Below are 27,651 nucleotides of genomic sequence, written 5' to 3' on the forward strand. Positions count from 1 at the left end.
ACTCTGCAGTTTATGATTCTGTACTCTTGCATCTAGTTTGATCCTGAGTTTTGTGGCTCTTACTTTCAGGTCACTGTGAATAGGGCTGTTGCCTTTGAACCAGATGCAATACATATTTACTCAGAAGTAACCAGTTGGGCTTCTTTCTGGCTAATTGCGCAGAAGATTGTAGCCTTTGGTGCTACGGTATCCTTTGGTGGTATTTCTGCTTGATAGTGAGAAGCACTGTGCTGAAGCAACACTCTTGGATTCCTGATTTGTTTTATAAGAGGCTAGAATTATGGTAGCTATGGAGTCTTAATTGGAAGTACTTACAGCAGCATTTATGCTTCCGAAAGAAGGTAGGTTTTTGCCTGCAGCCAGGAAGAGCACAGCATGGAATATGCAGAGAAAAGGAGGATGGGATGAAGGAAAAACTAGACACAAGGATGAGGCTAAAGTCATTGTAAAAGGCAACTGGGGGCCAACATAGAGGCAGAGAAGGGCGATGTGTTGAGAAAGAGAGATTATTTTAGCAGGAATATTCTGAGTTGACTGAAGAGGTGAGAGAGAACAGGAAGGAAGGCCAGAGTGGCAGTGGTCCAAGGAAAAAATAACTAGGGCATGAACAGTTTAGCAGAAGATGCAGATTTGGCCAATTTTGATGAAAAATCAGTGGTTGGAGTTGGCAGTAAAAACAGAGAGGAGAATGAAGAGCCAGCAGTGGGCCTAGTTAGTTTTATGCTTAGAAGGCAAAAGAGAGAGACTTAGCTATATCTAATCAACAGGAGGCTTGGGTGTCTGCAGAAATAATTCGTGGGGAGGGGCAGAGAGATCCATGACTTTTAAGTACAGGTATTTGACTTACCTCTGAACTCCACACACTATTACATGGTGCTGAAGAGCAGCAACAAGAAACAATAGTGATTTACTATAGTGTATGGGATTATATATTTCTGAACTAAGTTCTAACAAATTGCTCTATTTGTCCATTGAACAATTACAGAGTAAGGCACCAGAAAGACATAGAGCTATAATTTGTCCATTGAACAATACTTTAAGACTCTGAAAAACAAATTAAAAACCCCTAAGGCTGAAATTTTCACCTTTTACACAGAATCTCCCTTGGCTGTGGTGAGTGCCAGATATAAGATCTGAAAGTAGCCAGGCTTTTTGTTGTTGTTAATTCCTGTCCACACGTAACATAAAGGAAAATATACTACAAAGTGGATCGCTATTGAAACAAAAATGGGAGACTCTGAGGCTCTTGGCCAAAGAGCTCCAGTGCAGCAGCAGGAGGCCCCATTAGCTAAAGTGGTGCTTCAGATTAAGAACAGTTTCAGGTTAAGTATGGACCTCTGGAACAAATTAAGTACTTAACCCGAGGTACCACTGTATCTATATTTTGGCTCTTATGATTTATGTGGCAATTTTTCAGTTTGATTGTGTACTTTTTAATATTGTTTATCACTACTTTTGCTTTGTTTGTGGTTATGTAATTTTTCATATGCTGTAAGCCACCTTGAGCATTGTTTTAACTTTGGAAAGGAGGCATGCAAATAAAACGATTCGTTGAGTTTTCTGTTACATGGTTTGTCTAGCTGCTTTAAATTTCAAATCCATTTCACATTCCAGTTTCTTACACTTTTCTACTACTATTGTGCTCATTAGGTTTCCTGTGTTGTTATGTTATTCCTAGCAACTCTTGTATATATGTTCTTTCATTTTCATTGCATCTAACTTCACAAACTGCAGAACTTGTTCGACTGGTTCTAGCATCAAATAATATTTGCTTATAATCACAAGTCAAAATTATTATTATTTATTAAAATTGTATACCACTCTTCAACTGAATATCACTAGGCATTGGGTTGGCTAGAGTTCTTTGAGAGTGTCAACAAGCATATAGATGGTCCTGTTCACAAAGAGTACTCAAGGCTTTCAAAAAGCTTTTGACCAGGTACTTCACCAAAGACTCATGAGAAAGCTTAGCAGTCATGGGATAAGAGATGTTCTCTTGTTGATCAGAACTGTTAAGGTGGCCAAGTTTGCTGAAGATACTAAATAGTTCAGCATCATTAAAACAAAAAGGGATTGTGAAGAGTGGCAAATGATATCTCCAAACTGAGTGAATGGGCAGTAAAATGGCAAATGCAATTCAAACATCACAGCCTTTTATGGGTGCTTTAAACTGTAAAAGTGCTACTCTGAATTTTGGAAGTGGATGGTGTAGCTGTTGTAGGACTGGATTGGGTTAGGGAATGAGAACTGGAAATGAACGTAGTTCAGTTCCACAGAAATATACACTTATATAAATTTATTCAGTAATCACACAATATTGGGTGGCTTGATCAAAGCATACAGATGTCAATGGGGAAAGATTATTTTTGAGTTACATTGACTTAGTTCAGATGTGCTGGAAAACTTTGTTCTCTTGAGAGCCTTGGTGAGTCTCAGTGTGCTGTGTTTTTCATGTGCTAGGAGAAAAGATTGGAAGCCTGCCCTTCTAATTTGTGGTAAATCATAGTTTGCCCTTTCCATCAAATTGGGCAAACAGTGGCTTGTCGTATACTAGAAGCTAACACTTCTAATTCCTTCTCCTTGTGTGCAAGTGTGCAAGCTTGAGGGTTGCACTTGCCTGCTCTTATAACAATATAACAACTCTGGAATGTTGTTATATATGAATTACGCCATGGTGTCCCTTGTATCTCAGAGTGGGGTGCTCAAGGAACATAAGTGATTGCAATACGTATGAAAGGGATTTTTTCTCTAGGATCTCAACAGTGACTTGTGAATGATGTCAATTCCAGCTGAATTTTGTGATGAGAGAGAGATGCTTGACTCCCCAAATTTTTCAGACATATGCCAGCAAATATTGTGGCAAATTAGTATATAGAATAATGATTCTCAACGTGCATTGATGTTTTCAGATGTTCAGGGATTGGAGTTTTTTCTGGGACTGTCAACTTAAACATGTCAGACTAATAGTGTTATTTATTAATTATTACGTTTCTATCCCACCTTTCCTCCAAGAAACTCAAGATGACATACATGGTTCTCCCTCCACTGCATTTAATTTTCATAGCACTGTGAGGGAGGTTAGGCTAAGAGATGGTTGATTGCATTTTGTGGCTGGCTCTCCAAGGGCAGGGTGAGGTGAGGTAACCACCTCAGGCATCATGATCCACAGGGGCAGCAGATCCCAATGTAGATCTTTATTCCATCCTTGATCCTGATGTAGATCACCCTTTCTTCCCTTGTGGGGAGGAGGGGGTGCAATTTTGTGTTTCACCTCAAGTGCCGAAATGTCTTGTGCCGTCCTGATTTAATGACTATGTCACAGTGGCTGATTATGAAAACCAGCTGGTAGTGAAATGTAGATCCAATTAAAGGTGTGCAGTAGAAGGATCCTTAAACATGACTATCAAATCATAAAACAAATGTCTGTGCCTTGACCTTCCAAGGATAAGCTCACACAATACTTTCCTACTACTGTTTTGCATCTAGGCCCCATTAGGCAATTTCTGCAACTTGAAATAGAAAGTATTGTATGACTACCAATTTTTCCCCAGAGTAAATAACAATGACAATGGCAGTGTTATTTGAGATGTGCTTCATATACTTTGTGTTATTGTCTTGAGCATATTCTGATATCTTAGTTACTCGTTCATGGGCACATATTGTCTAATATGCTATTATTCATCTGCACTAAGGATTATTTCTTTCTCTCTCTCTTTCATTGGAGCTCTCACTTTGATCTCTCCTGCAGGCCCATACGCACACACATGCACTCAGTTACTGAGAACAGCAGAACAGATGCAGGCCTAAAAGGGTGCTTATTTATTAAAGTTCCCTAGTCTTCTTCCACCTTACTTATACAACCTGCCTGACAGGTACTCATGATTCATTTAGTGTGTTCATCGTTACAAAAAACATTCCTCCTCCTTGTTATTTATTATATAAAAATACAATCTCAGCCTGAAGATAATTGCTATCGAACAAATGTACTTTTTCTGTTTTGGATAAGAAAATTTGGTAACTACTTGTTCAGATAAATGCCCCCATGGAATTAGAGTTATGAGGGTGCTTTGTGAACATGACAACAAAACAGCAAAAGTTTGGTACAACCTTTAGTGCTTTCAGTACAAAAGTAGAGGGGGAGAGGAATACCATGAAATCAACAAGGAATAACTGGCAAACCTGACTTTTTGAGAAACAAAAACTTGGAAGCACTCTCAGATATGATCCAAACGTATCTCTTCATAGCACTCTGAAGGTGTTAAGATATTGTCAGTTCAATTTGAAATCTATACACTAGTTTGTACCTCAGTAGAATCAGATTGTTTTTCACTTGGACAAAACTAGTGTCTACCGTATTGCTAGAGATCTAAATGGAAGGCAGAACGGGCAAAGGCAGCAGGACAGATTCTCCCCCTCTCCATAATATTTAACAGAAGTTTTCATTAGCATTATTCATTCAACTGCTGTGTGATTTGCTGCTTTCTATTGCATAACCTCGGAACATTATGTTACGTTCGGTCAGAGGCCTGCAAAACCTAATGAGCAAGCCTCGATTCCCGGATTAGTTGTTTGGCCACATGCCACATACCCTGATATTGCCACAGAGAAGGAAACGGGAGGCATTCAGAGCGAAGACCTTGAAGCCAAGGTTCATGCTTGGTTAACAGTAGATCAGCACCCACTTAGATGACTAAAGCCACTTCTGAGGTGGTGGTTAGTATCCGAGGAGCAGTGGGGAGGGGGGAAGTGCCTTGCCTTTTCCCTGCACATGGCTGCTTTTCTCCAGTGTCCAGTATAGAGTTGTTGTTGTGGGGGGGGGGGTTTGTTTTTTGTTTTAAACCCACATTTCCCCACTTTTAATACTCCATTGGGAGAAAAAGCACTTGGGAAGGCAATCTGGAATGGTTCGGGAGAGGGCATTCTCTGTGACAGTCCCTAAGGTGTGTAGTTCCCTCTTCACAGAGGTGTGTATGATGATTTCCTTGCAAAGCTTTCATCGTTTGCTGAAGACTCGCCTCAGTACCCTGGCCTTTGACACCCGATACCCTTTTAAGGCCCGTGCTCATGTAAATTGTCTTAACTGACTTTAATACTGCATTTTTATATTGTTGTAACCTGTCCTGGGACCTTATGATGAAGGGCAGGTAAGGAAAGCAAGAGAGAAGGAAGGAAGAGAGAAGGGCAGGAGTGGGAAAATGGAGAGGGGTGGTGGTGAAATGGATGGATCAAAGCAGGAGGAAATAAAAGTCATCTGCAAGTGATAGTTGAGACCTGGCAAGTGCGTTCTGTCCCTTTCCCAGCAACCTCCTTGGGACAGGGCAGGGGGAAGAGAAGGAGAATGGTGTGCACTCCACCCACTTTTGACTCTGGAACCACCACACTTACTTTAGCCCCCTGCCCCAGCAGATGACTCCCGAGACAGGCAAGAGGTTCCACACCACCGAGATGAAGGGTTGGGGGTGGGGATTCTCAGATTAAAAACAGGCATTAAACAGCAAGCAGTCCTATCATATTACTTCTTCAACATTAGCACAGAAGTTAGCTAATTTGTTTTCAGTGTCGATTCCACCATGCTTCTTGCACATGAAAGAATCTAAACTAAACTTTGAATATGAATTTTTATAGTGGGGTTTCACCCAGACTGTTTCTTTTCAGCAATTAAGTTTGGTATGGTCCTTTGCCTGGGAGGTGAAATGCGTTATATTTTTAGAAATAAATATGTGATGTCTACAAAGCAACGATGCATCACCATTTCCAAGAAACTTGCATAAGATTTCCTTACTATTTAAGGAATCTAGAACATTGTTTTGCTTTCAAGGAACTGAAGCTGCCTTGGTTCTAAAATAACTTACCATCATCCCCCCCCCCAGGGGGATATATCTGAGGAAGACTGTGGAAACAATATGTGGAATTACAAATCTGCATGGATATGGCAGGAAATCAATGAAAGCTGGAAATAGATCCCTGCACATTCGGTTTTGTGGATTTTCCCTGCATCACCTATGTACATTTTGGAACTTTTTTCCCCACAGTGTAAGATGTCTGCTAAATCTTGCTGATTACAGTTTTGGCATGTGTTAACTTTAGTGGAATAATGTAGTGAGTGTGCAATATTGCCAGCAAGTTTCTTTTTTATGTCAGGCAAATTACCCTCGTTTCCCCCTCCCCCTGCCCACCAAGAGAAAGTTAAACACCTGCTTGCTGAAAGTTAACAAATGGGGATAGTCATTCATTATTGCCTGGGGTAAGGGGCAGTATGTGGGTTTTACTAAGGGAACCCTTTTCATATAACTCTGCAACTTAGAAAGTATGAAACAAGTGCATACATTTTTAGACTGTGAGTAGACTTAAGTTATTCATGAATGAAACAGTCTGATTCAGGTCATGAGAGGCCAACTGTATGCATTCCAGATGTAGCTGGCTTCAGAGGGACCATTTTTGTGCATGAAATGAATGTGCATGTTTAAATCTTCACACAACTAAGCTGCTATTACAGCCACTCCAACTTAAGTATGACACTGGAGAATGTTGTGAATGGAAGATATAATAAACTGTGGTGACAAGATAAAAATATTCTGCAGTACTAACACTACATGGTAATTTCAAGAATCTTTTTTCTTGCATGTCTGAAGAACTGAACAAATACAAATGCAATATGTTGTTAGAGCTGTGGAGGTAGGTACTGTATTTGTGATGGGATGCAACATCATTTCAGCCTGGAGAAGTGATAACCTTGAGTGAGGCCCTGTTCCATGACCACTCAACAATTTTCTCTATTACAAATCCATTTTTGTCCAAGAACAGTGACTTTGAAAGAGCCTGCTCTTTTTCATTAATGCCTTGGCACATCACACCTTCCTTGAAGGCTGAGAAGCAGTTTGACTTGCTTCAGATCCCCTTTCTTTCTTTTTAAAAACAGTACCAAGGTCTCTCTTGCACCACTAATGGTGCTCTCATTCCTCTCTGGGCAGCCGGGCTCTCTATGTCTAGAATCTGTAAGGAAGAATTACATTTGGGGGAAATGTCCTCTGTTCTGATTTTGAAGGAGTGTGATAACATGCTTTTATTATTACTGTCTTTGGGCACAGTTCATAGCAATGCACTCTCTTGTGATGGGTAATATGGTGACAGTGGGAATGATGGAGTAATGCCACCTCCTTTACCATAAAGAATTGCCTGCTTATTAGAATCAAGAAGAGGCCCATAACTTTAAACAAATTATTCGAACTGACTAGAAATAATTAAATACATGCTTGAGAAGGGTGTGTAGTGTTTTGGGTTTGAAGGAAGCTGGTGGAGATTGGTAAAATATTTGGTTTGTTTGTCCATTAGTATGAGAGTTCACCTTGCACCGAAGAACTTTTTAAAAAATGAGTTATTTATATAACAGCTTGTAATTTAATAAGCTCATTATTCATTAGCAGCTCTGTGATGTAGGCATTTCTTCTGCATAGCTAATCAAGAATTGAGGTTGCAATGTGAAAAAATCTGAATACAATTTGCAGTTTTTTTAAAGCAATAATTATATATTAGAGCTGCTACATTTTGTTTCTTAGTTGCTGCTAAAAAAAATCCCTTTGTTGTAGGAATTTTGATCAGAATTTTTTAAAAATGGTATTTTGGAATGTAGCTAGCTCACTGTATGATAATTCGGATATACTTCATTGTACTAAATTCCATTTTCACTTCAAACGAAGGGCCAAAAAGTCAGTGGAAATGTTCAAGGACTCTAGAGTAAGGATATCTCACCCTACAGTTAGAGCCAATAAATGGTTCAGTTAATCTTTTCGCCTCTTTTTCTGAACTACTTAGAAACAAATTGATTCTTGGCTGATAGGAGGGCACAAGTAGTGCTTCAGGAAGAACATAGTGCTTCGCTTTTTGTAGAGTGTACTGGCAGTGAATGGGTTTTCTTGCTTGTTCTGCAGGGAGACCGCATTTTGATTTAAAGTTATGAGTCACAGTATCTGAGGCTTGGAGGCGAACACACTATCTGTAAACAGCAGCCAAAGGGCACACACTTCTGCTTTTGCAATTGGCAAAGTCTCCTCCTTACTGCTTGAAAAGGGAAGAGGGGAACAAAATATCACCATGCCTCTTTTTATGCGTCTTTTCATAAGAAAAGTTTTTGGTGGATCCTTAATGGTTAAGTTCCCTGAAATGAAATACTATGTTGCTGTCTTAAAAATAACTGTTTCTAAGACACCAAGTCCCATATGAGCAGGCTAAAACAGACTGGGTTTTCTGTCTCTTCTGTACATTTTGCAGCTTCAGTAGTGCAGTTAGGACAGTTTGATCATATCACCATGTATATTGTCTCAAAAGAGCTTAAAAACAACAACCCAACAACACCATTTACTGTAGGTCAGTGATCACTTACATTGTACACATCTAAAGAAAAATGAAATTGTAATGGTGTACTCCTTTTTTGTGGATTGAAACTGGATTCAAAACAACCGCCACCTTTTATTCCAAAGCAAGGCATCCTGCATTAATAAAAGATTTTGTTTGTTTTTAAGAAGTACTTTTGGATTCTTCTGCTGTTGCTTTCTGTTTTCCCCATGAAATTTCACCTAATTGGCACAGCAGTAACAAATGGCTTACTGCTTTCCTGCATTGTTCTTTACAGTTATCTCACTGCAGAACACATTACAGCTGTTTCCTAGGTTGCTCACAACTCTAGTTGTTGATTTTTGTGTTTTCTTTACATATTCTCAAAAGATGTGTGGACAAGTTAACTCTGGAGATGGTTAAGCAGTGGCTTCCAGAAGTGCTATTTTTACAATGCCAGCTATAACTAAGGACCCTTGTTTTCCTTATTTACTCTTTCCTCTACCATGTGACTAAGCTCTGTGTTCTGACATCAGAAGTTAGTGTTACTGCTGCCAGAATTCCTTCTCCAGTTGTTCCTTTCCAGCTGACCTTTAGACAGTAAACGAGAGTGCAGAATCATGAACATATGTGCCCTTCCCTAACCAAACGTAAAGCCTATCTGATCTGTTTGGCTGTTTGCTCTAATACAGTTCTTGCAGAGAAATATTATGAGCTAGCAATTTGAAATGTAGGCATGTGGAATGAGCAATATACAGTACAGTGGTACCTCGGGTTACATACGCTTCAGGTTACAGACTCCGCTAACCCAGAAATAGTACCTCGGGTTAAGAACTTTGCTTCAGGATGAGAACAGAAATTGTGCTGTGGTGGCATGGCAGCAGCAGCGGGAGGCCCCATTAGCTAAAGTGGTACCTCAGGTTAAGAACAGTTTCAGGTTAAGAACAGACCTCCGGAACGAATTAAGTACGTAACCAGAGGTACCACTGTATAAGCTAATTGACAAAAGGCACATTAAACCTGGCTTACGGTCACCACAATGGAATGTCTAGGTGCCTTTTTTGCAGTGGGGCTTATTATTATTTTTATTCATTTCTTTTCTATATTGCTTTATATTATAAAGAAAAAATCTCAAAGTGGTTTACAGCACATTAACACATTACAACCCAGGATAAACAAATTGAAACTTCAAGGAAAATATTTCAGATCCTTCTCCAAGTGACATTTTGCTTTCCCCATATTTATTTACTTCCTTAATTTATAGAGTTGCCTCATAGCAGAAGTACTCTAGGAAGCCAATGTGGTGTAGCAGTTAGGATATGGGACTAGGACCTGGGAGATCCAGGTCTGATTCCCCACTCAGTCATGAAGCTCACTAGGTGACCTTGAGCCACTCTTAACCTACCCCACAAGAGGAGTTGTGGGGATTAACTGAGAAAAAGGCAGGCCAGCCAGATGGAAATGTCAGTCGCCAAACTAGCACCCAGAGGTCTCCACATGGTTGCAATTGGACCCACGCGAGTAGTAAAATGCATCTGGTACCGGACTAATTTCTAACACTGGCTCAGATATGTTGGTATAACTCTCATATGTTGGACAGGGACTATTTACAGTGAGGATAATTGTTTAATACGGTGTTTCTCAAACTTGGATCTCCGGCCGTTGTTGGACTGCAACTCCCATTATCCCTGACCACTGGTCCTGAGTTCAAGTGTTACTTGAGATGGAGAGAAACTGACACCTGTCCACTTTCTCCACCCCAGGCATAATCTAGACCCCTCTCTCATGTCTCCCCCTCACTCACCTCATCACATGCAAATGAATATGAATAGACCAAGCATATTGCATGCTTTGTTAGTGAGTTATTGGTGACAGGCTAGCCCATCTCCTGAAGTGAATAACTTAAATTAGAACTGTTTCATTTCCATCCCTGTAATTTCAGTGTTATAAACAAGATGAATAATGAAAACTAAGGTGTGTTTCACAGATTATGTTTTTTTATAGGTATTCGCAATGTACACAAGAAAATTATGTTTAATTTGCAGTAGCTTAACGAGGCTAGCATTCTACTTTTAAAAACATTTTGGAAGATCAAATTATTACAAATACTGTATTTCCCAGTGGATGAATTTACCTTTGTTCTTTGGCTAACTAGTTTATGAATAGGGCTTTGCTTTCTTTCTTCACCTGTTGCTTATCTGCGATACTTGTAATTAAGAGCTGGTCTGCCACACAGGAAAACTCTCTTGTACAGCCCTTGTAAGACTTGATGAATTTGTGCTACACGTTTGAATACCCTCCCTAATAAACACACACAAAACCACAAAACTTCTCTGTGCAAAGAAAGTAGCACTTTGGAGAAGACTTCTGTTGGCCTCCACTGACCTGCATTCCACTTACCAGAAGCAGGAGTATGTTTTTTTAACATGGTAATATATTCAGTCCTTCCTCTGCATTCTGAAAACTACACTCCTTGGAAAGCCATGCCTCCTGGTTTTTCTAAATGTGTGGATTGGACTACATTCCATTGAAATTTATTTATTTAGAGCATTTGCACCCCTATCTTCAGCCATAAAAGCTCCCAGAGTGGCTAACATACAGTCACTTTAAACAAGGCAGTCCCCGCCTTCAGGATTACAATCTAAAACAAAAAACACAGCACATAATGGGAAAGGGACAGAGAGGGGAACCAAATTGCTTTTGGGTTGCCTCAAAATTAAAACATGCACATATATTCCTTGATTTTGCATAATTTATCATGCTCTTGCTAGCCATGAGTTGAAACAAGCTACACGGAGCATCAAACCCAATTCTTTGCTCAGCATGTTTTTGGATATCTCAGATTTTAGGAGGAACAAGGTACAGTGATACTTCGGGTTACAAACACTTCCGGTTACAGACTTCACTAACCCGGAAGTAGTACCTCAGGTTAAGAACTTTACCTCAGGATGAGAACAGAAATCGTGTGGCGGTGGCACAGCAGCAGCGGGAGGCCCCATTTTTAAGAACAGACCTCTGGAACGAATTAAGTATGTAACCAGGGGTACCACTGTATATGTTTTGAGCAATGGCCTCAGCAGTATGGAGACAAGGCAAGACAACATTTCAGTGTCACCCTGGACAGCTCCATGTAGGGCTTAGGCTGGAGACCCCAATGACATCCAGTAATGTTTGTCTTCTTACACAATGGAAATAAATTTGTGCATTGAGTCTTCTGGTTTCCCTTCTGTTAACCAACCCCCAATCCATCTTCCTGCATGCCTCAAGAGTCTGCTACAGGGAGTCCTCCAAGACTCTGAAGGATGAGAGGACACAGAAACTTTGTTAGATCTCACCCCTGAAGAGCGGACCTGGGATGTTGTTTCAGCAGCAGCCGTCATCAGACTACCTTGAATAGGAGCTGCAGCTCTGTCTCAGTAGCTAGCTCTGTTTTCTGTGAGAGGAGCTCTTAATTTAAAGGAGTCCAGTCTATGTTAGCAGTTGTTGACTGACTCCAATGAAGCCAAAGAGACTGTGATTCTATAGGGTTTCTGTGCTGTAGTCTTCAAGGTCAGAGAAGGGCAACACAACCTGAAAGGCCAGAGAGGCTCTGACACAATGGGCTGCCCTTGCATCAGAGTCTGTGGTTCAGTTGCCCTGAGGGCAATTCCATCTCCCACTCTGAATCCCCAATCTTTTCCTCTAAAGATCATAGACTCATGACACCAGGTGAGGCAAGAACAGCAAGACACACATCTTTTGAAGAAGCATGCTGATATAACCACGTGGAATGGGGCTTCACAATGGGGAGAACTGAGATGGGGAGAACTGTACCAGCAACTAAAAAATGTATATATGGGCCCACATTGAGTTTACTTGCACAGAAGAGTGTTTAGACCTGAGATGTTAAACTCTGTCCTTTTTTTTATGAATCAGAGGGTTCTAGGCACATCTAGACTCATTAGCTCAGGCTACACACAGGTGATGTGCTTGCAGTGTTTTATGTTCTGTCTCAAACTGTACTGTGTAAGAAGGGCTCCTGATTACCCAGGGCAGGGTGGTCCAACTTTTCATCTCAAGTGGGCTGCGATAGTACATCAACATGGAACCTGTGGGTCACACACTACCATGTCATGCGGGGGGAGTGAGGCCAAAAATGTGATGCTTCCTGCAGCCGTCATGCTGCCTTCCCAAAGCTGAACAAGTGAGTCACTGGGCTTTGGGAAGGAGGTGCTAGGCTGTGGCATAGTCCTAGAACCCTCATATCTTCTTCCCAAAGCTGGAAAAATGCTAACTGGGCTTTGGGAAGGAGCCTTGAGGCCTCTATGACCCTGTCAGAGCCCTCATGCCTCCTTTCCAAAGCCCAGCGCCTTGCTTACTTGGCTTTAGGAAGCCAGCATGAGGGCGGTGGGGTGGTGGCGGCAGTGGTGGAATCAAATGTTGCTGAGGGCCACCAAAAATGGCCTTAGGGCCACATGTGGTCCTTGGACTGTGTGTTGGGCCGCCCTGATCTAGGGTGTCTCTTACCCAAGTAAGCCCTGTGGGTTAATGGCTTGCTCATGCAAACCTCCAGTAGAATGGTTTCCAGAGCCACAGTTCAGTTCATCTCACGCCACACGGGTACATTATCTGCAAGCCTGGCATATCATTTTGCATGAGCAAGTCCTTGCCATAAATCTTCTTCCATAGTTCATCAGAATGTGATGTCCTTGTCAAATTCTCATTTAGCTCATTTTGTCTGCCTACCCACCACTTTCAGTTAGCTCTGTTGTCCCTTATTCCCTTGTGAATGCTTGCAGCATTACTGAGTCAATGGGGCTGAACCCTAATGAAGGCTTTTGTTGTTATATTGCAAATATTTGCAAATCTAATAATTCGCCAGCGTGATGGTTGTCATTATATAATCTTTCCTATATGATAGATTACAATATAATAAACACCACGCTGCAGAAATAAGGACCTTTGCGTCCTGAGGTTACTTCGTTACCTGTAAAATGTTTTCAGAGAAAATGTTCTCTCATTCCTGCACTCCTTTTACATCGCATGTAAAGGAGACGTTTTATGGATTCGAGTCACGTAGCTCACTGTGGATGAAGGAATTTGGGCATGGGAATTTTGACAGATAAATGATGTTGTGCTGTTTGGCGCAGGAGGAGGGAAGGGGGAAGTAATACTGTCAACAGCAGAGCAATCGCTTCTCGCTTATGCTGATTGAGGCCTCAGGTGGACCTTTGTTTCTGATGCATTAAGGTATTGGGCACGAGTCACACATCACAACATAGCCCAACTTAACAATTAATTGGGATTGAAAGAGAACCTTGTGTGCGGGTGCCTAATGTATCTAAGTGTAGAATTGTTTTTGTTTTATTCTCTATAAACATGGGTGTTGCTTGAGACTGGGGCAACCCAGACAGATGGGCAGCATATAAATAAATTATTATTACTATTGAGAGGGTTTGCCAGGTAAAATGTCAGTGAACTGTTCCTTCTCCCTGTCCAAACATCTTATCCACATAAACATTTTCTCACAATGCAGTCCAGTTCCCCAACTAGTGAAGTTTCTGAAATTTATTTATAGGGTGAGACAAGGAGATAAGAAGGTCCATATATTGCAGGGATCCCAGGCACAGAAATGCATTTGCATCTTTCCCCAGAGGGTCCACCAGGGGAGGCTGGGCCTTCTAGATTAGGGGTGGGAGGTGCTCACACCACAATTGTATCCCCAGGCCCAAAACTGTGCTTTTCTCCATAAGACTGAATGGTAGCTATTCAGCTACACGTGAGGAAGTAAATCAACCAGAACACCACTGGGAGGGAACAGCTATACCTAGCCTTTTTACTGTGATCTAGATATATTTTATTCCTGTGACAAATAATAATATAGGTCAGGCGTGGCCAACTCCCAAGAGACTGCGATCTACTCACAGAGTTAAAAACTGGCAATGATTGGGGTTCAGGTCAAAGTTGTTGAGTTTTTTAAGGAAAGCCCTGTTTTTTGGTGTTCAGGTCAAAGTTGTTGAGCTTTCTTTAGGGAGGAGGAAAGCCCCGTTTTTGGGGGGTGCAGGGCAAAAATGTTGAGCTTTTTGGGGGGAACCAGTGATCTACCACAGACGTTCAGTGATCTACCGGTAGATCTCGATCTACCTGTTGGACGTGCCTGATATACCGGTAGATGATCCAATACTCAGTAGGAGGCTTTAGATTGGTGCATTAAGGCCCCTAGTCTTGTTGATTGGAGGCCATTACCTTTGTCTCAGTGGCAGGTGTGGCCCATCCCGTTTTGCTGGCTGAGGTAAAATGGGAAATTGCCTCCCCCTGCCCCCCCAGCCTTGCTTTCCAAGGTTGCACGGGAAGCTGCCACACAACCCCAGTAGTGGCGGCAGGGGCATATGGGGTACCCAGAGGACACTGCCCCTTGAGGTTCTGCCACCCTAGATGGCTGTTTCAGTCCGCCTCATGGGTTGGCCAGCGCTGCTCAGTGGAAACACTTAACTTATATGTAAGTAGTGAGGATGAATTGGTGACATTGTGATAGGATGGGAAAATCCTGCTCTGTACCCAAGATTCTGTTAAAGTTCTGTGTCAGTTATAGTGTATTCTATTTTGATGTTTCCTTCCCAGCAGCTCCATGAGCCAGTTTAGGAATAGCAGACTAGTTCAATAGTAATGCCAAACCATTGTTTGGTGCTGCGTGAAGGATCCTTCTGCTTGCCTCCTCCTTCTCCTTACACACCATAATTCCCTCCTCATCTTCCTTCTTGGTTTGAGGCAAAACATAAACTGGAAATTAGAAGCAAATACTGTACAGGTTAATTCTGGTTTGCATTCTGGAGAGCATAACCCATAGTGTGGTGGCATGAATAAAATGACAAACTATGTTTTTCCTCAAACCAAGAAAGAAGAGGGAATTTCAGAGCATGCAGTGAGGAGCGGAAAGTGTGAGGGTGAGGGTCCTTGTAGCTTATTCATTTATGTGGCATCCAGCCATGATTTGGTGTAACATGGGAACCAGCCCAGTGGCTGCCCTAAGGCTGCCCAATGAGTTTCATGGCTGAGTAGGGATCTGAATCTGGGTCTTCCACATTCAAGAGCTTTATTGTAACACACAGGAGCCACCTTAGAAATGAATAATTCTTCAAGATGAGATTTCATGGCTCACAGCAGAATCGCAGGCGCTCAGATTCTGGACCCTTTGCTGTCAGAGTGTTTGGACAGACCAGCCTGTTTACTCACTGTTGCTTTGCCTTCTGGGATTGTGGCTGCTCAGTTTGTAACGGCAGGAAGTTCACCAGGAATCCCTTTTATTTTGAAATCAAAATAGTACAAAGGGATGGTGTGTGAACAGGAGTAGGTAAGTAAAAACATGATTGATCCTTTCTGGTGACTAGTACCACTTTCTGTTTCAGCTCAGTTCTTTACCACAGTAAAGGGACAGTTCACTAATATTCTGCTTCAATTTATAGTTGCCACTTTCCCTTTCCTTCCTCCTCCCCCATCCCTTACCACTCCCACTGAGGATTTCTTTTAGGGTTGTGTGTGTGTAAAGCAGCCGTATGAGAGGAATAAAATAATTTTGAAGAGAATTATATGGCGAGAATTTTGACAATGAGTGGAAGATTGTAATTACTCTCTTCCATTAGACTCAGTGGCTTTGGACAGATAAGCTGTATTGAAACGTGTGACCAGGGCATGGGATCATGGATTGTCTTTCACTGTTGTCATGGCGACAGTGATGCAGGTGGCCTATAACTGCCTGGCTGTCAGATCTTATACATCAAACTGGTGCTAAGTGAAAATATGTTAGAGGCATTGAGGGGAGGGGGGGATTGCCAGCAGTGTTTGTCGGATCAGGTGGAAGAAAGCTAGCCTCTTTTAAGAAAAGTGTGTGTGTGTGTGTGTGTGTGTGTGTGTAAGAGTGTAAGAGAGAGAGAGAGAGAGAGAGAGAGAGAGAGAGAGCGCAAGCTTTAGGTGGCTTAGAAATAGTTCTTAAGAGAGATCTTTCTTCATAAGGGCAGAAAGGGCTTTTAAAAAGTGGGTATAAGACACTACCAAATATATGCATTGTGTATATGTGTAATTATTAGACCCTTTCTAAAAGTTTGGATGATACAATTATATGGAAGGCAACATAGGAAAATACATTCCAGCTGCCAGCACTATCAATTCACCCACCCTCAAAGGTTCACGGCAGTTTTTTTAAATATAGTTCTGATAAACAGTAGATGGTTGTAGGTAGACCTGGGCATGGAGACCCTGCTAAGACATAACTGGCAGGGGTGGGGCGGGAACCAGGTTGAATATAGATGATTAAAAGTAAATTTCAGAGACTCGTACTAGGTACATAACCTCAGTTATGATTCTTAAATGTTTCTTAAAAGCAATACTTTTAGTTACTCGTAGTAATCTTATAAAGGCACTTTTTAGCCTACAAAGCGTTGTACAGCAATTATAACATTCCTCCTCACAACAGTCTTGAGGTAAATGGTTGTAATCCCCATTTTAGTTTACTTATCTGAGCGAGAGAGACAGTGGCTGAGTAGAAACTACCCCTTTCACACACACCCAGGCCAAGTACAGCATTTTGCCATTACTCATCCTTACCAGTTCAGTCAGCTAAAGGGTAATGTTTTGTTATCAAACATTTGCCTGGAAGGTCCATTCTTCCACTGGTAGCTCTCAGAGTTATGCTCATCATGCTGTGCTAGTTGTGTGAAGCAGCTTACACAGATCAGTGATCATGGACTCAAACTTATTATAAAATAATGCAGTACTACTCATTTAAGGCACCCTTATAGCTTACTAGCAGCCTTATGCCCTGTGTTGCTTGGGAATTCCAAGAAACCAAAAAAGTGCAGTTTTGAAAGGTTCAGTCTGCCATCTTGATTCAAAATGGTGTCTAATCATATCCAAAGACAGATGAAACTTCCTTTATCTCAGGAAACATCATGCAAAATTTAGTTACAGTGTTTTTAGAGATGTCCAAATGCATAGAGAACAGGGAACTTTCCAAAATACATAGAAGACCTCCTCGACCAGTCTATAATTTTGAAATATTGAGGTGGGTGTTTTGGACAGTGAAAGTGTGATCAGTTCCTTCATATTCCACTGTTTCCCTATTGATTGGTACTGGAGGCATTGTGACTGCTCCTTAGTTTTTGTTTCAGGCTGGTACCCTTTTGGGTTCTCCTTCTGAACCTTAAAACATAATTTGGATTCATTCTGTTCTCTTCCTTTGATCTGCCTGTCGTTAGACCAAGGACATGAAACTTCCACTTGAACTGTAATTTTTGTTTTATCCTGTCCTAGTTCTCCTACGTAAATACAGCAATGGAAGTGGGAGGCTAGGACAGCCTGCTTACACCCTTCCTTGCACAACTGGCTTTCATGTTTCCCCACAAATACCACCCCCTGATTCTCACAATAGCTAATACAGTGGTACCTCAGGTTAAGTACTTAATTCGTTCCGGAGGTCTGTTCTTAACCTGAAACTGTTCTTAACCTGAAGCACCACTTTAGCTAATGGGGCCTCCTGCTGCTGCTGCGCCGTGGCGTACAATTTCTATTCTCATCCTGAAGCAAAGTTCTTAACCTAAGGTACTATTTCTGGGTTAGCGGAGTCTGTAACCTGAAGCGTATGTAACCTGAAGCGTATGCAACCCGAGGTACCACTGTATAGGTTAACTATCAAATTTGGTGGCAAAGAGTCTACCTATAGACCAATCTTTATGTACCCTTTGAGGTAAGGATGACTAACTTGCCTCTTAAGATCTTCTAATGAACCCTAAGTTGTGCTTGTGGACCTGTTAACAGTTTTACTTTTCTTGACAAAGGCTCATAATGAGAATATTAGGTAGCTTTAGTCTTCATAAGTGTTCCATCTCCATCTTGCATTTCTGAGATTTTCACTAAATGATTTGGTATAGACTTCTGTAATTTTGCTAAAATTGTGGCTTCTTGGTTCACTTGTTTCAACCCTCACGTTTTGTGAACTATTACAATTTATAAAAACAATGATAGATAGAAATATGTAACCATAACTGTAGCCTAGTGTAGGAAACATATTATACTGTTAGACTGACCCTCCCTGGGTATATACCCTTTGGCCACCCCCACCCTGAATACCCTTTTCTGGTGGGTCTAATAGGCTCTGAAGAAGAAGGAAAGCCACCTCTGCTTAACCATCAAAGCTAAAATGAGCATTTCCTTAGCCAAGTTAAACTGTCCAGTTTGGGAAGGTCTGTTCTCATCATGCCTTGCACTGCATTTTTAGGGAGCTCAGGAAATTGTCCCTGTTCTCCCATCAGCTGATTGGGAAGAAGTGGTAATTGCAGAATTGCTTCTGGAAGCGTGCCAAAAGAAATGTGCAGAAGGGTATTCTTTAAATTCAGCCCTTCATCTTTCTACAAATGCACATCTCACTAGTGGTTTACACTTGCTTGCTTTCAAGTTACTCCTTGTCCCCTTAAATTTAGTCAGTGGTGCAATTAGATAAATTTAGTCTGCACTCACTGGTCTTAAGGCAGACCCCTCTTTAGATGTTGCACATTACTTCAATTGCATCAACATGTGGTAAGCTAGCCCCGCTGTGTTTAGGGACACCCCCACCCACCTGCTCTTTCCGCTGAGAGGGATCCTGGAGTTCTGCCCTGACATCCTGCGCCGACTGATGTTTAGTACCACAAGATGAGAGTATCCTGCAAACAGAGAGTTCACAGTGCTCCTTTTGTGGTCTGGGTTCTGTGTCAGGCTTCTTCCCTGGAACGTTCTGTGACTTCACAGAAGCAGGGAAAGAGCCGTCACCTGCTTTCTCTCTGGCCTCCTCTCATGATTCCCTTCTTTCCTTAGCCTGTTCTCACATCATCCAGGGGCCTCTTGGTTCCTCTCCTTCCAACCATCTGCCAAGAATGGGCAGGATGACTGGGAGGAGGAAGAGAATCCCGGGGAGGGATGTTGCTGGGACTGGGACACACTGGGTCAAGCAGGGTGTGGGGAAGGAAGTACTTGCAGGGTGATAGAGCATGGGGAGGGGGATGAAGGTCAGTGCACAGAAACCAGAGCAGCAGGACCCAGCACAGCAGGCTCTGAGGTATAGCAAACAGTGGGAGTGGAGCTGTAGCAGGCAAGGGCCCACAGCCCAGCTTCCTGGCTGGCCAGGTGGGACTCGCTAGCTCTGGGAGGAAGGGTGTGATTCCTCAGCTGGAGTAGGCTTGGAGCAGGTGAGGATCATATGCCTCGTCAAGCCCAGATGCTGCAATCAGAATGCAGAGTACAGAAAGAAAGCAGAGCTGAGGTGCTGTGTCTGCTCAACTGCCCATGTTGAGGGACATTGGCATCTACGTTCCTAGACTTCTAAAGGACTGTCCTTTGGGTTTGACTCTGGACTGTATTCTGACTGGCGGACTTCAGACTTGGCTACTTTGAGTGACCCTCGACTGCATTTCCTGACCTTTGGACTTTGCTTGTGTGGACTGACTCTCAAATGTTAGACTTTGGATTTGACATACTGACTTGCTGCCAGGTAGGCCGGGGTTCATTTTCTTCTTGTTTCTGTCTTGGCTCTTTTCAAGTGTGATGTTTTCTGGTTTTGTTTTCAAGTACCCCTTGTGAGGCAAATTGGCAATGGGAATACTCTTTGTTGCATTTGTAGACTGTGATTCTCATGCTTGAGTTTCGGTGCATATATTTGTGCTTTTTGTATTTCAAAGGTAAGACGGCTTGTGTCATTGTGATGCAGCAATCTATATGCTCAGCTTCTAAGCAGTTAAAATGGCACAGTTATTCAGCTCCATTTTCTTACCAACAGGATGGTTTAGCTGGTGAAGACACATTCTGTTTCTGGCATGTGGCAGATCGATGCTCTTTGGATGTTAATGGCTGTAGGAACCAGAGGGGCTGTTGCCTGAGCAAAGTTATTACCTCATTATCCATGGCACAGGGTTAGCTGTGAGGTTTGACCATCTGTGCTCATGCAGAGTGGGGTGGGGGAGGAGATGGACAATACCAATAACATATTTCAAAGTGATACAGCTTCCCAGCCAAGCTTGCAGTTCACAGCATAATCACAGACCTCCACAGTTTTGTGCATTTGCGTTGCTGGGGTCGGCCTCTACCGTCTCCAGATCACGCTTCCAGCTTAGCCTTTTGTTAGTTTTCTCTTGTAGTGCTTTGTCAGGTAGGACCTATTCTGTGTTTGTAGGCTGCTAGGAAAGTATAAGGTGGTCTGTGTCTCATAAACATTTTTACCCATAAAAACAAAATAGCTACAAAGAATGGAAAGGAAAGGAGCTAAATTTGCACTGCCCTCTGCTTTTTTTTGGTACACAATGTTAGCTTACAAGTGCTAATTAATTGGTAAACATTCAGTTAAACATTAACCCTGGTAAAGAGCTTTTGTAATGACAGATGCAGTTGCAGCACAATTGATAACAAGCCATTTAAAAAAAGCCAATATTGGAATTATATTGTTTAAAAGCTGTATCTTAGGCTTGAGGGGGGGGAACCTTGCATGCTTCTATTATTTTGGGTGAGGTCTTGGTTCTTTTCAATCATTTGAATGAAAATATTTGTGTTGTTGCCAGAGGTTGATGCGTCCTCCAATTTTTTTTCATTGCATCAACTGTACATATTGTGTTCCTGTAATTGGCAGCCTGTAGCTCCTTGCAGGAGAGCAAAAGCTGCTGTTAGTGTCTGCCTCAGACAATCCAATAGTGCATAATGGGAAGGGGGAGGCTTCCTGTTACAATAAAGTCAGCACGGTCAGGATGCATGTCTCCCTTGGAAGAGTTGTCTGTATTTGCATGTGAGTGGTTTCCTGCCACACTAGAAATTGATTCAAGTACATGACTGTGGATGCTCTCTCCATATTTCCTTACTCTCCTCTTTTTAGCTTGTTTACAAATAATTAATCGTAAGGTTTATCACCATGTTTTGTTTTGTTTTTAGATCAAGTTTTCTGTATCTATTCCTGACACGTTATCCATGCATGGCGCTTTATAGGAACAAAGTGTATGTAGAACTTTTGTATATACAGTGGTACCTCGGGTTACAGATGCTTCTGGCTACAGACTCCGCTAACCCAGAAATAGTACCTCGGGTTAAGAACTTTGCTTCAGGATGAGAACAGAAATCATGCACCAGCAGCGCGGCGGTAGTGGGAGGCCCCATTAGCTAAAGTGGTGCTTCAGGTTAAGAACAGTTTCAGGTTAAGAACGGACCTCCAGAACGAATTAAGTTCTTAACCCGAGGTACGACTGTAACAGGTTAATAACTGATTGCCTGTTAGCTCTGGGTTACAGAGGGATAGTGAAGGCTGGGAGGAGAGAACCTCAGAAAGGCTTAAAGGTTACAGCTGTATGCAAATGGCCTCTTGTAACTGCCCATCCTGTTTGTGGGCAGCAGAACATTTCACCTAGTTTCTCAGGATGTGGAACTAGCAGTGGTAGTAGCGCAGTTATTTTTTCCTGAAGTTTTGTTATTTTGCTGCCACCGGAAATGGCGGAGGCAGTAACTGTGTTAGCAGCCTGGACGCCATTTTGCATTCTCCACAATGCCCCCGAGAGAAAGTTCTGCAAATACATTGTTTTTTGGGGAGAGGGGTAAGCAGTGAGAGAAAGAAAAATCTTAGATGAAAGTCTTCTGAAAAAATTCAGCTCAACTTTACTGGGTTGAGAGAGAAGATATTGGAGGAGCAAGGTGAGTGGAAAATTGTGACTCAGGGAGTGTAAAGGGTTATTAGACTCCCCAAATATTGGATGGTAAGTCATTGAATTTTGCACATTGGTTTTAATAGCCAGTTAGATTTTTGGATGCAGGTCTTTAGTCACTATATCATATGAGACACTTATTTGCTCCAAATTACCAAATGTAACATAAAATTAATTGACGTGGAGGGAGCAAGTTCTGTTTCCAAAACTTAAAATATAGCGTCACAGGAGTTTATCAGAATTCTTCTCTCGATAGCCTTGGTGAGAGAATTCCAGTAAACAAAAAAGCAGTTTCTTTCCCATTGATGCAACACCTCAATATTGGCAGACGACCCTGAGGTTTTATAACACACACATACTATTTCTCTAACACTGGGGTTAGACTGCAACTCATCCTTGACTGTTGGCCATGCTGGCTGGGGCTGGTGGGAGTAGGCACAACAATATGTTGAGGGCCACAGGCTTTCCACCACTGCTGTAGCGAGAATAGTGCAGGTTCTGGGTCAGTGAAATACTTGTATCTCTCTTCAGCTTGAGAAATTATTTTTTATTTCCTAAAAATAGTCCAGCAACATATGACGGCTCCAGATTGGGGAAGATGTCTGTAGCAACACATTTTAACCAAATATCTATAAAAAGTTCCAAGCCCTTCACTATGCTTAGTGTATGCTTTTCATAGTGCAGGTTAGCTGGGTTGCATCTGTGATAAAATGGCTTATTGACACTTTCCACCTGACAAGCCCCCTCTTTCTGCATAATTGCCAGATCGGTTGATCCACTGGATGCAAGTTCCCAGGTTTCTAGTTTTAAGGGCATATATATTTAATTTGGTCACCTCTTGTATGTTCAGCTGAACTCCATTGCTAACATCTACTTATTTCATGGTCTCTGAGGCAGAGCAGAGTTCAGTGTGATCTTGCCAGCTTCAGTTCATTTTGTATGAAAGGCACTACTCCTGCAGTCTTTCCTCTGCCAAAGATGCCTCCTTGTGACTGTATCCTTTGGCATACTGCTCTTCATTATCAGCATGACATTCCTAGGTAAGAGCAGGGCTTAGATCCCAAGAGCCAGTGATCATTCAGCAAAATAACATTCAGCATGAAACAAAACAATGATATAATACTCCAAGCTGACTGGGAGATAGTGAAGACAGCTGTGCAGACTGCAGACTTGTACTTGCCTGTTCCACAACCATACTTTGTTGAATATAAAATATCCTATCATATTGTAGGGGGCTCACACAATTGGCCCTCTTATCTCTATTCTGTTGTGACAAGGAAGAGGGCATGTGTGGCGGGCTTCAGACAGTGCTAGAAACGAGCCAGGCATCACACGCGTTTTGTGACTGGTGTGAGTCCAGTTGCGACCATGTGGAGATCCCTAGATGCCAGGATGGTGACTGACATCTCCACTTGGCTGGCCCCTCCAGCTTTCTTAAGCAGCTAAGTGGGAAGCTTATTTATTGCGTTTATATCCCATTGGGACCACAGTGATTCCTGTAGCTTGGTGTCTAAACAACATTTATCAATCACTCATTGGCTGAAAACACTGACTGGTGGGAGTAGCTAACTTCACTCATTTCACAGAAATCACTTAGATCAGAACCTGAACACTTTGCTTCATAATTTTCTTTCAGGAATGTTAGAGGCATACCTTGAACCTTCATTTTTAAAAAAAGAAATAGTCTAGGCCCACTGCCTGGGGTTTTCACTGTAGGTAAACGTGGGTGCCATGGGTTGGCAACCCTCTCATTTCTTGAGGGGGCATTGAGAGGGCAAGAATGGCCTTTTTTTTTTTATAATATTTTTATTAAGCAATTTTTATATTCATACATACAAAACATACATAAACAAACAATAGACAAAAAACAAAACAAGAAACAAGTACCATTTCATGTCCTAATTTCTTAAACCTTTCTTCTTCGACTTCCTCATGCCTCCCGTTTCTGTATTCCAAATTCTAATCAATTGTTCAGCAAATCTTCCCTTATTTTACTGTAAATTTAAGCTAATCATCTTTGTTCTCCTTGTCTTAACCATTACTGATAGTAACCATTTACTTTAGTCCAACATCATTCTAACTGTCATTGATTTTGTAATATTTCTTTAAATAGTCCTTAAACTTTTTCCATTCTTCTTCCGCCGCTTCTTTTCCCTGGTTTCGGATTCTGCTCGTCATTTCTGCCAAGCCCATGTAGTCCATCACCTTCATCTGCCATTCTTCCAGTGTGGGTAAATCTTGCGTCTTCCAGTACTTCGCAATGAGTATTCTAGCTGCTGTTGTGGCGTACATAAAGAAAGTTATGTCTATCTTTGACACCCCCTGGCCGACAATACCCAAGAGAAAGGCCTCTGGTTTCTTGGGGAAAGTATATTTAAATACCTTTTTCAGTTCATTATAGATCATTTCCCAGAATGCCTTAATCTTCGGGCACGTCCACCAGAGGTGAAAGAATGTACCTTCCTTTTCCTTACATTTCCAACATTTATTGTCAGGCAAATGGTAAATCTTTGCAAGCTTGACTGGGGTTATGTACCACCTATAGATCATTTTCATAATATTCTCTCTTAGGGCATTACATGCCGTAAATTTCATCCCGGTGGTCCACAACTTTTCCCAATCAGCAAACAAAATATTATGACCAATGTCCCGAGCCCATTTAATCATAGCTGATTTAACCGTTTCATCTTGTGTATTCCATTTCAGCAGAAGATTATACATTTTTAACAAATTCTTAGTACTGGATTCTAACAATTCAGTCTCCAATTTTGATTTTTCCACCTGGAAACCAATTTTACTGTCCAATTTAAATACTTCATTTATTTGGTGAGAATGCAACCAATCTCTCACCTTCCCTTTTAGTTTCTCGAAACTCTGCAATCTCAGTTTGTCCCCTTCCCTTTCCAAAATTTCCCAATATCTTGGCCATTTCGACTCCATATTTAACTTTTTAACTGCCTTAGCTTCCATTGGCGACAACCACCTAGGAGTTTTATTTTCCAGCAAATCTTTATATCTGACCCAGACATTTAATAGTGCTTTTCTGACAATATGGTTTTTAAAACTTTTGTGCGCTTTAACCTTGTCATACCACAGATATGCATGCCACCCAAAAATATTGTTAAAACCTTCCAAATCCAAAATGTCTGTATTTTCAAGAAGCAGCCAATCTTTTAGCCAGCAGAAAGCTGCCGCTTCATAGTACAATTTAAAGTCTGGCAGGGCAAACCCCCCTCTTTCCTTTGAGTCCGTTAATATCTTAAATTTCATTCTGGGCTTCTTGCCCTGCCAGACAAATTTAGATATATCTTTCTGCCACTTCTTGAAACAGTCCATTTTATCCATTATTTGTAGTGCTTGAAACAAAAACAACATTCTTGGCAATACATTCATTTTTATAACTGCAATTCGGCCTAACAAGGAAAGCTTCAAGTTTGACCAAATCTCCAGATCTTTTTTCACTTCTGTCCAAGTTTTTTCATAATTGTCTTTAAATAAATTCACATTCTTAGCTGTCATGTTCACACCCAGGTATTTCACTTTTTTAACCACAGTCAACCCCGTCTCATTCTGAAACCTTTCTTTTTCAATCTGTGTTAAATTTTTCTCCAATACCTTAGTTTTTAACTTATTCAATTTAAATCCTGCCATTTGACCAAACTCTTGAATTATTTCCAAAACTCTTTTCGTACTAGCTTCTGGCTCTTGTAAAGTAAGTACTAGGTCATCTGCAAATGCTCTCAATTTGTATTGTTTAGCTCCGACCTGAACCCCTTTGACCAACTGGTCCTTCCTAATCATATTAAGCAAAACCTCCAGGACCGATATAAAAAGTAATGGGGAGATAGGGCACCCCTGACGTGTCCCTTTTTCAATCTTGAACTCTTCTGTTACCACATTATTTACAATTAATTTTGCTTTCTGTTCAGAGTATATTGCACTTATACCGTTTTCAAACCCTTGGCCTACCCCCATCCCCCGAAGGTTCTTCAACATGAAACTCCAAGATATATTGTCAAAGGCTTTCTCGGCATCCACAAATATCAAAACGGCCTTAGTATTTATATTCACTTCCAGCTTCTCCAAAATGTCAATTATATTCCTTACATTATCCGACAAATGCCTTTTCGGGAGAAAGCCCGCTTGGTCCCCATGAATCTCCTCCATCAAAACTCTTTTCAATCTTTTTGCTAAAACATCAGCAAAAATTTTGTAATCCACATTTAACAACGAGATGGGTCGGTAGTTCTTAAGTTGGGTCTTTTCAGTCTCTGTCTTTGGTATAAGTGTGATGTAGGCCTCCCTCCACGTATCTGGTGCCCTTCTCCCCTCAATGATTTCGTTGCAGACTTCCTTCAAAGGTTGTATAAGTCCTTCCTTCAAAACTTTATAATATTTGGAAGTCAATCCATCCGGTCCAGGTGATTTGCCCAACGTCATGTTTTGAATGGCATCTTCTATTTCCTGTGCTGATATCTCCTGGTTCAAAATCATCTTACTTTCCTGCGAAATCTTTTTCAGCCCATTTTTCTCGAGGAATTGTTGTATATCTGTTTCTTTCTGCGGCCCTTGTGTATACAGTTGTCTAAAGTAGTTCTGAAAACAGTTCCTAATTTCCACTGGGTTGCATATATTCTTTCCCTCCACTTCTAGGTTTGTTACCGTGTTGAGTTTTTGTCTCTTCTTTATTTGCCAAGCCAATAACTTGCCACATTTATCTGCAGATTCAAAAGTCTTTTGTCTCATTTGTTTAATTTTCCATTCTATTTCTTGATTCATCAGTTCCATATATTGTGTTTGGTTTAATTTCTCTCAAAATCTCTTGCGATTTTGGCTTCAGTCTTAATTTCCTTTCCCCTTCTTTTATCTTTTCTAAAATTTTCTCTTTCCTCTCATTTTGCTTTCTTTTCTTTAATGTATTTTGTTGTATCAAGAACCCTCTCATCACGGCTTTACTTGCGTCCCATACTATTCTTTTTTCTACTTTAGTCCTTAAATTAATTTCAAAATAATCTTTCAGAGTTTTTTGGGCCTTTTTACAGATCTCCTCGTCTCTAAATAAGGTGTCATTCATTCTCCATCTGAAGGAACCAGTTGAAGAATGGCCATTTTTTATTCTTCCTAGTATCCTTTCTGTGAAAGAGCTTTCTCGTTTTCCTTTATCCTTACAACAATTCTGTAAGATTGGCTGTGGTGATTTGCTTCAGGACAACCATTAAGTGTCATGACCAGGTGACCTTCATTTCCCATACCTAAACACACTACTGAACTAATTGTACTCCCTACTAATTGTACTCCCTACACCCACCATTTTCTCTCCCTCCCACCTCAGCAACCTGCACAATCAAGAGGAAGTGGTACATGTGCCCCACAAAACAGCCACCAGCAGAGTGAACGGCTCCAGATGATTAAGCCAGTGAGTTAGGTGGCAGGCCATTTTCTTGCTGCCATTTTCTGTTTTGTTGCATTAGGAACCCAGCACCCCAGCTTAGTCTTATAGACCTAAATCCACAGTGGTTATTCTGGCATATTCATGTATGAATCATGCCCGTAAGTGTGTCCGTGACATGTTCTATATGCTTAAACAGAAGCTAGCTTGGTATGGTGCCCTTTGTGCTGCCTCTATGTGTTCTGGGAA

At 41.5% G+C, this 27,651-nt stretch overlaps 1 protein-coding gene across 4 annotated transcripts in view; it reads left to right on the forward strand.

Annotated features, from left to right (window-relative positions):
- MAML3 (mastermind like transcriptional coactivator 3) overlaps nucleotides 1–27,651 on the forward strand; it is a 267,717-nt gene that overhangs the window by 7,230 nt on the left and 232,836 nt on the right. Inside the window, exon 1 of one of the 4 annotated variants that reach the window (XM_053403331.1) lies at nucleotides 19,324–19,828. The exons of the other annotated variants lie outside the window; for them this stretch is intronic. Within the exon in view, the coding sequence (XP_053259306.1) occupies nucleotides 19,790–19,828 (39 nt within the window). The 5' untranslated portion in view covers nucleotides 19,324–19,789. Of the gene's footprint in view, nucleotides 1–19,323; nucleotides 19,829–27,651 lie in introns of those variants that run through there. 4 annotated transcript variants of the gene reach the window in all.

Source organism: Podarcis raffonei, chromosome 9, assembly GCF_027172205.1.
Source record: "Podarcis raffonei isolate rPodRaf1 chromosome 9, rPodRaf1.pri, whole genome shotgun sequence".
Classification (NCBI taxonomy): domain Eukaryota; kingdom Metazoa; phylum Chordata; class Lepidosauria; order Squamata; family Lacertidae; genus Podarcis; species Podarcis raffonei.